Source organism: Malus domestica, chromosome 16 (assembly GCF_042453785.1).
Source record: "Malus domestica chromosome 16, GDT2T_hap1".
In the NCBI taxonomy this organism is placed as follows: Eukaryota; Viridiplantae; Streptophyta; class Magnoliopsida; order Rosales; family Rosaceae; genus Malus; species Malus domestica.
This window is the reverse complement of record NC_091676.1, coordinates 721,591-735,271: the sequence shown is the minus strand read 5'-3', so window position 1 is coordinate 735,271 and position 13,681 is coordinate 721,591. Positions and strand designations below refer to the sequence as shown.

Genomic DNA, 13,681 nt, shown 5'->3' with positions numbered 1-13,681 from the left:
AATAAAAATCCAATTGAAGGCACTTGAAGTGTTTTCTACAAGAAACACATAACAAGTGTTTCCTTCAAATTCTACTTGGAAGTGTTTTTGGAGCCTAAAAACAATTTCAGTAAAAGCGACTTCAATCGTTCTAAAGGCACTTCTAAACTGAGACCTGTATTAAACAATGTATAATCATTTTGGAGTGGGTAAACTGTCGATTTGCCCCCTGAACTATCACCCAACTTTCAATTTCCCCCCTGAACTTTTTAATTGGAAAATTAAGGACTTAAACTAATTTTTTTTGGCCAATTTCCCCCTACAGTTAGTTTTTCATAGATTTCATCCAAATTAATGTTAACTCTTATCATGTGCAAACCACGTAACTCTCATTTGTGGACAAAAGTGTCATTTCACTAGACCTTTAGATACAAAAGCTATAGAATCACACATATTTGCATAGGTTTATATTTTAGAAATCTAAGGTTTTCAATTATTTTAAAGAATGAAGCGATCGAACTACTCACACATGTTGTGCATATGCTTCCATTTAACAAAAATTTGGATGGAATGAATGAAAATTTGACAGCAGGGGGCAAATCGGCCAAAAAAATTAGTTTAAGTCCTTAATTTTCCAATTAAAAAGTTCAGGGGGGAAATCGAAAGTTGGGTGATAGTTCAGGGGGCAAATCGGCAGTATACTCTTTTGGAGTCGCATTGCCTCCTTAGTTTATATCCTTTGAAAACTGTTAACTGTATAGTAAACAATTATACAAAAATTTGAAATGAAATGTAAATAAAAAAACCAAAAACTAATTTACAAAATAATTACAAGTAGATTCTTTATCCATCACCATTATCAGATTCCAATTTACGGCTTACAAGAACACCTCGATCCCAATTTTCAGTACACCTGCACACATGGAGGTCACAGATTATTCATATACCATTTTAACAGACTGGCTCGTGAGTCTCATAAGCCGAGCCCCAACAATCTCAAGCTCGGGCTGGATTGCTTGGGCACGGCTTGTGAGGCTCAACAAACCTTGTTTTCGAGGGGAGCCCTATATTTAGTTGAAGAGGGGGAAAAATATGTTACACGAACCTTGTCCCGTCAACATCAATGCAGATGAAGTGGCCATGTCGCCAACCATCTTGGAACTGGCCAAAAAAGACATCACCGGACTTTGAATAGAAGCGACCTTCGCCATTGGCTTTCCCTTTCCAGAAGTTTGCAAACCATCGGTCTCCGGTGTGAAAATACAACCAACCCTATACATGACCATAGAAACAGCACATTACAAAATGATATCAAATGAAAGAGATATACCTATTGATACACTTTTACATGAAGAAATTTACCTTGCCATGCATGGCATCGTCCCTCCATGATCCCTGGAACACATCCCCGTTGCTGAAGTAGAATGTACCAAGACCTGATCTTTTTCCATATCGCCACATGCCATCGTATATGCTTCCATCCCCAAGAAGCAGACGACCCTGTAGAGTTTTTCTTAGGATTAGCATTTAATTCCGTTTTGTACAGATCAAATCATGACACCTCAAGAACTTAGATTTTCAGCTTTTATGATTTTGTGGAACAATACCTTTCCTTCAGGAAGACCTCCTTGGCACCGTCCTTCGTAGATTCCTCCTCTGTATGGCATCTCCACCATAGGACTCCACTTTTTTGGTGAATCTCGTTCTGCTTCCTGTACGAAGAATATGTAACCAAACTAAATCCTCAAGTATAAGAACCAGTCAACTAATATAGTAACTTTTGACTCTTTAACAGAAAAGTATGTATTTAAAGCAAGCTCATTACCAACATAGATGCTGCACGAGCAGAGAGATTTCTTTGTTTTTTAGGATTATCAGCATCTTTTCCCTTTACAAGTGTTGATGCTGTGTTGTAAAATTCCCTGACTGCTCCGAGCCCTGTGTCAGTAAATGAATTCCTTGAAGACATACTTAAATTGTAAGCTGGTTGTGCTTTCACACCATCATCGGATTTTGTCTTTGGATCTTGTGTTGGAAATGAGGCATTGACACCATCTTTCAGCTCTTCTGGAGGCTTTACACCAACTGGAAGGCGGAAGATGGTCAGGTTATCTAGCATCACAGTAGCTCCATCTTCAGCTGCCCTCTCTTTTGCCCAATCCTCTGCAAGCTGAGATCCTGGTCCTAAGTTCCAACTAACAAGTGGCTGTCTTTGGAAGGCTGGAGTTACTTGGCAAAGAAATTTTTTAACCATGATTAGTCGAATGAAGACTACAAGAAATAAAAGTGCTGCCGCGTCCTTTTAACAATTACTAGGACACCAAGGAATGACTACTCCATCAAACTGGAAACAAGTAAATTCACATTTCAAGGAGAGCAAACGAAATAGTAGTGCTACCTTCAGTGATCGGATCGTATAAACTAGACGATTCAGCAGTGGCCTCATAATTTCCATCTTCATTTTGTTCCAACCCACTATTAAAAATCCACATAAATAAAAGAAATCAGTTTAAAAGAATCTGCATGTCAGACAAATCTTTAGGAGAACTTAATTAAAATAGGGAAACCAATTTAACCTTGAAAGGTGGAACTCATCGTAGTTGGTGTTTGTTACTTCCTCGGGTCCTTCAGAGTACTTATCAAAACCTTCGGCTATAACAACAGCCTTTCTATTTCCCATCTCACTAGAATCTGGTGAATCTGCACTATCAAGAGGTAGGTTTTCCCGAGTGTCATTTAGTAGCCACTGGTGCCTATTGAAGAGATTAAAAATGAAAGGAAAATGCTCGGCCAGTCCCGAAATTATGCCGCTTTTCTGAGAAGCTTGTTTTCTGGCAAAACTGGTGATCACATAAAATGTGCATTAGAACAACACCAGACACGAGATGCATCATGTATCAACAAATCAAAATTTGATAAATAGTCAGAAAGTAAGTAGCAAATACTACTGTTAAATAATTAACATGAGGCATGAAGGAAAAACATTACCCTACAATAAGAACCGTTGTGACTACCAAGTTGGGTTCTAGATTAGGTTCATGAACTGTAGAAACTAAGATTTTCCCTTCATATTCTGTAGTTTGACGAAACGTATGCAAAATTGCATGTATATCACTGTTCTCGATAGTGCTCGAACTTGCAATGATGCATATAATCATACCATCCAAGTCCTATGCAACAGAGGGTAAAAAAAATGGAAACAACCCAAAAATCAGAATGGTCGCAAAGAATAGAACATTGCTATAAAATTATAACCGTAACAAATAAATTGCGGGTTATGTACACCCAATTGAGAACAACATAAAGTAAAAAAGACTGGGAAACAGCAACAAATCAATGAGAAACAGAACGAAAACATGTCTATGACACAATTGACCAACAGGAACATAATCAATTCTTGCATTTAGTGCAATTTGGTCATACCTTTACACCCATACTAAGGAAGGGGCAGTCATACATAGATCGTAGTATTGAAGTTTTGATATTGTAGCCAGCACCGAATCCAATATTTGCTTCTTTGTATACTTCCAAAATCTGCACAGAGTTGCAAAAAATAAGCAAAATATAAATAAATAAATAAATGATCTAATAAAGTTCATCATAACTTGCACAAAGGTGTATGATATGATTTGTGAACACTTACTTTAATCACTTCTGAGGCTTCGATCTCTTTCGCATCATAATGGGATGCATCAATAAGTTTTCTGTGTATATCCTATATGTACACCAGCAATAACCAAGTCACAACCAACGTACTGTTAACTTAGATAAACACAAATATGAAAGGGAAACTTACAGTTGTTAGAACAGATACAGCAGTTATTGACATTAAAACAGCACTATTTGCAGTCTTGACAGCTTCATCTAAAGTTACCAAGTCCTTTTTGAGTAACATGTCAGCGTCAAGACCTGCATGTAAAAAGAAACAACATAATGTGCAACTGCTCAAAATAAGTGGGACTTCAAAGCTTATCTAACAGACTATAACAAACTCACCAATAAACAAATCTGTATGAGACTGAAGTTTTTCCGTTAGATCTTTGGCCTGAAAATTAGATTGAAAGTGTCAATATTCAAGCATGGACTCAATCAGGAAGGGCCAAATCATGGAACATTGAGTTCAGAAATAAGTTTAGAAAACTCCAGCGAATATTATACCTCTCAAGTGAATGGATGTTGCAACAAAAAGTTGAAACGGAATAATTAAACGAGCTATAAAGACATCTATGGATGCTTGTGTTGGGTTTTTTCCAGCCCATGATTAGTTGTCCTAAGTTTATTGGGAATTAATAGTCTTAGAGGATTAAATTGTTTTCCCAATTGGAGTTGTTTACCCAATTGGAGTTATTTCTCAATTGGAGTAGGATTCATAACTAGATTCCAATTAGGATTAATAATCCTTATTGAAGAAGACCTTTATTATGTCTATATAAAGGGGCTATTGTACTAGTTTTGAGAAGGGAGCAAAACAATAAATTGTATACCACTCAAGGGATTAGAGTGAGAGAATATTGTAAAGTGTGTGCGAGAGAAAAGAAAAGAGATAGTGTATTTCTTGTTCTTGTTCTTTCAGGTTTTTCGTCAAGTCCTAGTTCTAGAGATTTGGCAAGATTATTTGTTGTACTCATTATTGATATAGTGAAAGATTGTTGTTGCTGTCCCGTGGACGTAGGCACATATTGCCGAACCACGTAAATTCTTGGTGCTATTTATCTTGGTTATTTGTTTTCGATTTCCCGAGTTTGTTCTATTTTTCTCATTCTTAAACGCAATATTCTTAACAGCTTGCATGAGGATATTATGTCTTAGAGAGGCTTTGATAACAGTTTTTAAAATGGTTACATGGGGCCAAAATAAGATGGATTTGGTCTCTGATGCTATCAACAAATCATTACATAACTGCCATTTTTCTTTCTGTCTAGATGTACAAGATTCTCAAGAGAGAAAATTAGGACGAATTCACCCTGGCTCCATTACTACTTCTAATTTCTATAACTTTTTTGGTTTAAAATTTTTCCCATAAGATGCATAGCAAAATATTTCAATTAATGAACAATGCTGCATATATGATATTCACGTCAACAGGTGTAATCAAAGTTCCAGCCAAAGAAACAATACCTCAACTTGGCGCCTCTGTCCTTCAAAGCTGAAAGGCTTCATAATAATAGTGACTACAAATCCATTTGCAGATCTTATTGTTCTCAGAATATCAATTGCTACCATGAGATCTAACCCATATCCTGCACTTGCCACCTACAGACAGAAGTAACAGGAAATTTTGGATGCCAGTAAGTTTCATAAAGGAACCAAGGTGTACATGCATGGTCAAAATATTTTGACAAATTGCAGTAAAATAATAAGTGAATCAATACAATTTCCAATTTGTATTATAATCCTTCTTGTCATGGTACCAATCATCAGATCAAGAGGCACCAAGTAATAGCCATAGAAGATACTAAAAGTACGGCAAAAGACTATTGTAGAAATAAACAGATACAAGAGTGGGGGGAGGAAGCTGATAAACAACCTAGCACTCACACATGAAACTAGCGCTAGTAATGATAATCAAATAAGTTGGTCTTTTTTATTATCATTAATAAGTCCGTGTTTCTTATGCAAAAAGTAAACTAAGGTGGAATCATATAATCATATGTGAAAGGATAAAGTCTGAAAATTCATTACGCTGGCTGGCACCGAAAAACCTAACCCATTTGTAACCAAGTACACAAAACACATCCAACAATCCCCCAATGTATAATAATCAAATATGGTTTGGAAAACAGAATCATAAACGCAAGTAATAGGTAAGAAATGTACAAACAAGGATAATAGCCTTTGGACATGACTTTGAGGACGGCGGAACTTCAAAGATCATTGGAGTCACATCTGCAATCATAGCCAATAAAAAAAACACAATAAAGCATATCAAGTGTCTATTTGGCTTATGAACAATAACCAAGTCTCCATACAAGTTAGCTAAAAACGACGACAAGTCCATGAAATGAAACTACACAGACATCAATGTATCCAAATTCACACAATACAAACTTGCAAATCAGATGCAATTCAAGAAAATAATTTCAAATTTTCTTGTTAAAATTTTGACAAGTAGAGCGAAGTAAAGCACGAACCTTTTCCGAAAATCCGTTGCTGTAACTGCACCTTCGACGAATCTTTGATGAGAATGTGCCTGCAAGAAATTCCCATTGCTTATAACTCCTATTTTTATGAATATGCTTCGGTTCTCAGCAACAAAGAACAGTGAACTCACCAAAATCGCACAGACGAAAACTGGAACGGTGATTCGAGACAGAAATCGAGAACCGCGTCCTTGCGACTGCCAATACTGATCACTTCAACGAATTCAGACTTTCCCCAAAAATCCTCGCAATTCACTTCACTGTCCGCTCGGCCAGGTCCATTGCCGGCCGAACTCGCCGTTACTCGAAGCGAATGCGAACTCCGGCCGGAACTACCCCGGCAGCTCAAACTGTGCTTTCTTCGGCGACGGAAGGAGCATTTACTGAAGATAAGTCCAGAGAACCTTGAAGAATAAGGGCGCAGAGAAACACCGTAATATGATCGGAAACTTGTGAATGCGGCGGGAAGCTCCATTGAAACGGGCCGCTATTGAAAGATATGCGGCTGCTGCAACTCCGGAGGAGCTGGTACGGTGGCAGATTGGGCGGGAGGGTTTTGGGGACGAAGAACTAGCATCAAGTATCGGTGGAGATTTCAGCTCCTTAATTCTTTTTTCAAACAATAAATAAATAAATAAATAGTGAGTTGGGCTAGGATTAAGCCCACTAAACGAATTGTAGATGTCGAAGACCCAGCCCACCAACAGTCCACACAGCCCAACCAATTAGCCCACCTCAACCAACCAACAGTCCACACCAAATGTCTTTATTTTTATTTAATTCATTTTGTTTTTTGTTCTAACAAAGTGATCTCCTGCAACTCAGTACTATGTTTTTGTGGTATTTCTCCTCACTCAGAAGTGAGAGGCCTTAGATTCGAATCCCGTAGATGGCGAATTCGATAACAAATTAGGCTGCCTACTGTGTGGCTTAACCGAATTATCTCTCTCTTTAGTATAAAGATATCGATGTACTCAAAACAAAGTTATCTCCTGAAGTGATACTCTAATTTAAGGGGCCCAAACACAAGTGCAATAGAGCGAGTGTCATGGAGAACATACCACTTATATTTTCTTAATGATGGAATAATTAACTTCTTAATACAATTGCTAATACTTGCGTAATGCCAATTGTACAATCCACTTCTAGCTTTGTGATGCGAATATAAATTGTGCCATAACATAACAACATAGTTAATTTAAGGACTCGTATGGGATTTCTATTGTCGAAAGTAGTCCTACTCGTAAGCATTTTTGCTAAATTTACTTTTATAATAATGTCTTCGAACTACTTACTAAGAGCATCTTCAAGAAAAAAAATTAAAATTTTGTTAAACTAGCAAGTGAACGGTGTTAAATAACAATTTTAACTACTCAGTTTAACTTTTCATGTGCAATAACATTCTACATTTTAACAAACTTTAAATATTGTATTTCACTCTTGAGTTTTATTTTTTTTAATTTGGTTGATAAAAAGTTGCTCTGTATATTTAAAAAGTGACTTTTTAGTGTGATATAATAGACTCTTTTATAGAGTCTGTTGGAGTTGTATTTTTTAAAATAGAATTTTGGTTATTTTACAGCATTTCTTAGAGATGTTCTAAAACAACTTCTATGATCTCTAATCACATAAATTTTTTACACTAAACGTAATTAAAAAATGATTTTAATTACGGGTATGCTATCCATACACCTTATTTGTACCATACTTGACCAATCCCAAAATTACTGAGCACCGGTCAACGTTATACCGTCAAGGACCCATAAGAGTTTCCCTCCAACCAGGAGGCCAATCATAGCGCAACACGTGTCGGCATCAGAAACCAATCATAGCGCGACATGTGTCAACATCAGAAGCCAATCACAACTAAGGGTGGGCACTTGGAACCGAAAACCGAAACCAAAACCGAAACACGAATCGAATCAAACCGCACCAAACGATTTGGTTTTGCGGTTTTGAAACGGTTTCGGTTTCAAAACCGAACCGCGACACACAAAACGGTTTGGTTTCGGTTTTGGGTTTTCAAAACCGCACCGAAACCGAAACCGCACCATATAATAAATAATAAAATAAATGTTATATAACTTATATTTTCAACTTTTCAACTAGGTTATAACTTATAGGTTTGGTTTTGCTGTGGGTTTGCACTTTGACTCCACTGCTTCTGCTTGCATCTCTACTTCTGCCTTTGCGACTACATTTTTGCTGCATTATTTTTTGGTGCAATTTTGTGCAGTTTTGTGCAGTTTTTGGTGCAGTTTTGCTGCTGTTTTTTATGCATTTTTTTGGTGCAGTTTTGCTGCTGTTTTTGGTGCTGTTTGGGTGCAGTTTTGCTGCATTTTTTTTTCTTTCAGTTTTGACTCTTTTTTGCTGCAATTTTACTACATATTCATTAATTAATATACGAGAAAAATAAGACTGTCTTATGCATAAATATGTGTATATTTTAAATTGTACATTTTTTCTTAAAAATCAAACCGAAACCGTTTGAAACCGCACCGCACCGAACTGAACGGTTTGGTTTCATTTCGGTTTTGGCTTCAAAACCGCACCGCACCGCAAAATGTTTCGGTTTTGGTTGTGGTTTCACTCGAAACTGCACCAAACCGCGCCGCGCCCACCCCTAATCACAACACGACATGTGTTAATGTCAGAATGAAACTAAAAACTCTCTTCTATAAATAGAGATCATTCTCTCACAATATTTCTTAATGTCATTTGTACTAAATCATTCACTAGTACTCACAAAATGAGAGCTTGAACCTATGTACATGTGTAAACCCTTCACAATTAATGAGAACTCCTCTACTCCGTGGACGTAGCCAATCTGGGTGAACCACATACATCTTGTGTTTGCTTCCCTGTCCCTATCCATTTACATACTTATCCACACTAGTAACCGGAGCAATCTAGCGAAGGTCACAAACTTAACATTTTCTGTTGTACCAAAGTCCTTACTGATTTTGTGCATCAACATTTGGCGCCGTCTGTGGGAACGACACTTATTCCCACTCTCTTCAGCTTTGCCAAGCTGGTTTCCACCATTTGTACACTCTCTTTTGACCAGGCATCCCTCTCCAACATGGGGAGCGAAGGAAGCAACAACACACAGAATGACACCCCTCTTGCACCTAGTGTGAAGCAACGAAAGAATGAAGGAAAAAGGGTTGCTCTTCAAGCTAAAGTCGATGAGCTAAAAGCTCAGAACAACAAGATAGCAATGAAGAATGAGGTCCTCTAGGAGTAGTATGAGAAGCTCTTTGAGACGCTCCACGAAACTAGGCGTACTCAAACACGCGAGCTCGTTGCCCTTGTGGACATCAACCATCATCTGGGTACCCCCAAAACTGAGGGTCACCTTCCTTTGACATAGGTATCCCTGATGAGAAGCGAGTTAATCATCAAAACATTGATCAACATGAGACTTCTCTCAACCCAGATGATTCGACCCGAAGCAGGAGAAGTGGAAGAAGACACCTCATTGCAGAAGGGTTAGAAGGATCGAAAACCGTTTATCTTGACTGCCGAGACTTCCTAAAGCAACGTCAAGAGAATCCCCTCCACATATGCTCGAAGATCAATGACCCAAGGGTTTTTGAAAGACTCGGTCCCCTACCATGACCCAGGCCCGCTGCCAATCTAGGGAAAGAACAATAGGTCCCAGAGGAACATGAAGGTACATGAGACTTTGAGGTATTCCGACAAACTCACCCTAGAAGTCGGTATGGCGAGTTCAAGAAAAAACCACACGCCCTTGCTCAAACTTTCCTACTTCCAAGAGGCGATAGAGACTTACGAAAGAAAATTTCAGTGGTACATGGCTCCACTTAGGACCCCCTTGTCATACAGCTCATTGAAGAAGTAAACAAGTTGAAGGCCGAACGTCAGGCCGAGATACCTGATTGGAACCAATCCAGGCCTGGCCCTTTCACAAGGAGGATCCTCGACACCCCCTTTAAGCGAAGACAAAACAAAAGCTTGGTTTACAACTATATACTGGAAAGGAGGACCCAATTGAACACCTTAACCTCTTTGAGTCCACCATGGCATATCGGATGCACACCGACGAAGAGTGAAGTATTCTCTTCCCCTCCACCCTCTCTGGCGGAACTCTAAACTAGTATTGTCGTCTTCCACCTAAGACAATAGACTCATTTGAGGAACTGAGGAAACTGTTTGTTTCTCAACACATCTTCCAGACCAATCGCTTGCATTCTACAAATGACTTGTACACTATTTGCCAGAAGCCGGACGAGTCACTACGAGAGTATGCCGGTCGCTTCAGCCATGAGTATTCTCGCTGTGCTGAGGCAGATGACAAGACCGCCCTCAAGGCCTTCATGGCAGGCCTACGTGATTGTTTCTTCAAGTACATGATCAATGCCAACACTTGGAAGACTTACTCTGAGGTGATGGCACAGGCTTACAACCACGCCTCTGCTGAATCAATGAAATACCAAGGGAACCCCCATATGGTTAACCCCTATCAACAAGTGGGAAATGGAAGTCAAGTTCTACCAAGTGAGGAGATCTTGGCCATTCAGACACCCATTGCATCATCTCTTGCCTCATTTAGCTACTTGCTAAGTCACCAAATGTATCTGTCTCTTGGTAAGAGGAATGATTTTTACTCTCAGCAAGCTCATTACAACAAGAGGGATAAAAGTTCGTATTAAGACAACCAGGGGTGAACGTACCGTCGACTATTATGACTATGGGGCCAAGCCTCACTCTTTCAAAGTGGAGAACTATGTACTGAGGGAAATGCTATTATAATAAGGCATACACATTACAAATGTTTTGACTCTCAACCGCTTGAGATTTTTTGTCACACAAGCCATTCGACAAATATTTAAAGAAGAGGGAATTCAGACAATTTCTTCTGAGTCTTTTGCGTTCTTAACACTGTAACACTTGGTCTACGCTGACCTACCCTTATACTCCAACTCAGAGCTTCAACATGCATACTTTAACACAAAGTATGTGATACTAAGTGTTACAACCAACATGGTTCACATATCAAAAACATGGATCCCTTCATGCATAGCAAAACATTCATAAGCATCACTCATATCAATCAACATAAACATCATACATTCTAACACATTCATACATAAACATTATACATTCTAACACATTCATACATAAATATCATACATTCCAACACATCCATACATAAGCCAACAGTGCTTCGAAAAGGTTCAACATACTTTATGTCTTCGACACTTATTACAATGTGCCTCGACACCTTGCCTTTATTCTCACCAACCAGGTGATGAAATGTGAAGAGTAACTCATCTTCATGCCACTAACCAGGTGATGAAATGTACAACTCGTACTCTCCTTCATGCCACCAACCAGGTGATAAAATGTACAATCCGTACTCTAATATCATTTGGCAACTTGCCACTCATGCCACCAACCAGGTGAAGAAAGAACTCATCTTCATGCCATCAACTAGGTGATGAAATGTACAACCCGTACTCTCCTTCATGCCACCAACCAGGTGATGAAATGTACAACTCATACTCTAATATCATTTGGCAACTTGCCACTCATGCCACCAACCAGGTGAATAAGGAATTCATCTTCATGCCACCAACCAGGTGATGAAATGTACAACCTGTACTCTAATATCATTTGGCAACTTGCCACTCATGCCACCAACCAGGTGAAGAAGGAACTCATTTTCGTGCCACCAGCCAGGTGATGAAATGCACAACCCGTACTCTAATATCATTTGGCAACTTGCCACTCATGCCACCAACCAGGTGAAAAAGGAACTCATCTTCATACTACCAACCAGGTGATTAAATGTACAACTCGTACTCTCCTTCATGCCACCAACCAGGTGATGAAATGTGCAACCCGTACTCTAATATCATTTGGCAACTTGCCACTCATGCCACCAACCAAGTGAAGAAGAAACTCATCTTCATGCCACTAACCAGATGATAAAATGTACAACCCGTACTCTCTTTCATGCCACCAACCAGGTGATGAAATGTACAACCCATACTCTAATATCATTTGGCAACTTGCCACTCATGCCACCAACTAAGTGAAGAAGGAACCCATCTTCGTACCACCAACCAAGTGATGAAAGCAACTCACCATTCATTCCACCTACCAGAAGACGAGTGATACAACTTGTACATGTGAACTTCTAGCATTCACAAATAATCAAAAACCCTCAAGCTTGACAACTTAACTAGGGGAGCACTTATGCTCAACAAGAGTTATAGTCACCAATAAAGTCTTATTGCAAGCCAACAACAACTTCAGTGCATGGCATACGAAGATCAAGCTATTCAGCCATCTTGCATCTACTTCAGACATTTCCCCTGTAACAATGCAAACACTACAACTCGTAGAAAGCTTCATACACTCTTGATCAAGACAGTGTGAAGCAAAACCAATTTATGGTGCCAACAAAAGCTTCATCAATAGAGGGCAACCACAATTCTCAAAAGCTTCACACACTCTTAATCAAGACAGTGTGAAGCAAAACCAATTTATGGTGCCAACAAGAGCTTCATCAAAGGAGTTCAACCACAATTCTCAAAAGCTTCACACACTTTTGATCAAGACAGTGTGAAGCAAAACCAATTTATGGCGCCAACAAGAGCTTCATCAATTGAGGACAACCACAATTCTCAAAAGCTTCACACACTTTTGATCAAGACAGTGTGAAGCAAAACCAATTTATGGTGCCAACAAAAGCTTTATTGATGCACAAAACCGGAGGTCTTGGAACAACGTAAATCCGACCGTGAATCTGCAAGAAATGTAAATAACACAAGAAATATCGTGGTTCACCCCAAGGTTTGGGCTATGTCCACACTGGTTATTGTATTTATCTGAGAGGTGAGGGAGAGAACCTCTGAATATGAGAAAGGATGTGAGAAGGGTGAGAAGGCTTTAGAAATGGCCTCCTATAATTGTGAGGGTGAGGAGTCATTTTATAGAATAAGGGCTCATCACTTATTACATATTTGCCCATTGCTTTATTACATAATTACATTTAAGTCCCCCAAGTATTTATACGAGGTCTAAATATTGAGGCCCTAAATATGGTATAAACAGTGTTCTAAAAATCGGCCTAGGCGCTGGGCGGGGGAGCTCCGACCCGATTTAGACCAAAACGTTCAGTTAGGCAGGGAGGATTTAGGCGGCCGCCTAGGCGCTCGCTAGGCGCCTTAGGCAAGTTAGGCGGTGGGCTAGGCGGTTTGAATCTCGCTGAAAATTCTAAACTCGCTGTTATTTTCGCAACGGATCTACAACTTCCGATCTCGTATGTAGCAGTAGAACCCCGGAGAGTTTCTGCAACTCGCCTTTGTGAAGATGTGGCAAGAGAGAGTGCGAAGAGAAAGAGAGACAGAGTATTAAACACTTTAGAGAGAGTATTAAACATTTCAATCTATGGTGGCACAAGTTGGATTTGAGATCCAATTTTGAGGTTCTGAATAAGAAGAATGAAGATGAGGGAAGAGAGAGAGAGAGAGAGAGAGAGAGAGAGAGAGAGAGAGAGAGAGTCAAAGAACCAACTAAACGAACAAAGA

At 39.2% G+C, this 13,681-nt stretch overlaps 1 protein-coding gene across 6 annotated transcripts; it reads right to left on the bottom strand.

Moving 5' to 3' along the window:
• Positions 1–140: 140 nt before the first annotated feature.
• Positions 141–6,722, bottom strand: LOC103403462 (protein ACCUMULATION AND REPLICATION OF CHLOROPLASTS 3, chloroplastic). Of its 6 annotated transcripts, none has more exons than XR_011577026.1 (17): positions 6,251–6,722; positions 6,111–6,169; positions 5,801–5,865; positions 5,098–5,232; positions 3,976–4,024; positions 3,776–3,888; positions 3,623–3,694; positions 3,403–3,513; positions 2,968–3,149; positions 2,556–2,819; positions 2,378–2,454; positions 1,805–2,208; positions 1,587–1,691; positions 1,342–1,479; positions 1,085–1,251; positions 696–892; positions 141–193 (listed from the first exon to the last, which is right to left on the bottom strand). XR_011577026.1 is itself a non-coding variant. In XM_070815197.1 (16 exons), exons 1-16 carry the CDS (start codon positions 6,592–6,594, stop codon positions 823–825), a joined length of 2,355 nt encoding a protein of 784 aa, XP_070671298.1. In that variant the 5' UTR covers positions 6,595–6,722; the 3' UTR covers positions 679–822. The 6 variants fall into 6 exon arrangements, 4 of the variants coding, with proteins under 4 accessions (XP_070671298.1, XP_008340532.3, XP_070671299.1 ...); XR_011577027.1 differs by having other exon boundaries at positions 1,805–2,199; positions 5,797–5,865; positions 6,251–6,716; XM_070815197.1 differs by lacking the exon at positions 141–193 and having other exon boundaries at positions 679–892.
• Positions 6,723–13,681: the final 6,959 nt, after the last annotated feature.

What these genes read in the sequence shown, in the direction of transcription:
- LOC103403462 (XM_070815197.1), bottom strand. Translation starts at nt 6,594, where the DNA reads ATGGAGCTTCCCGCCGCATTCACAAGTTTCCGATCATATTACGGTGTT. An exon ending in TCATACAGATTTGTTTATTG is followed by an intron (nt 3,889 to 3,975) that starts GTGAGTTTGTTA and finishes TTTTACATGCAG; the next exon opens with GTCTTGACGCTGACATGTTA. An exon ending in ATACGATCCGATCACTGAAG is followed by an intron (nt 2,209 to 2,377) that starts GTAGCACTACTA and finishes TTCTTTGCCAAG; the next exon opens with TAACTCCAGCCTTCCAAAGA.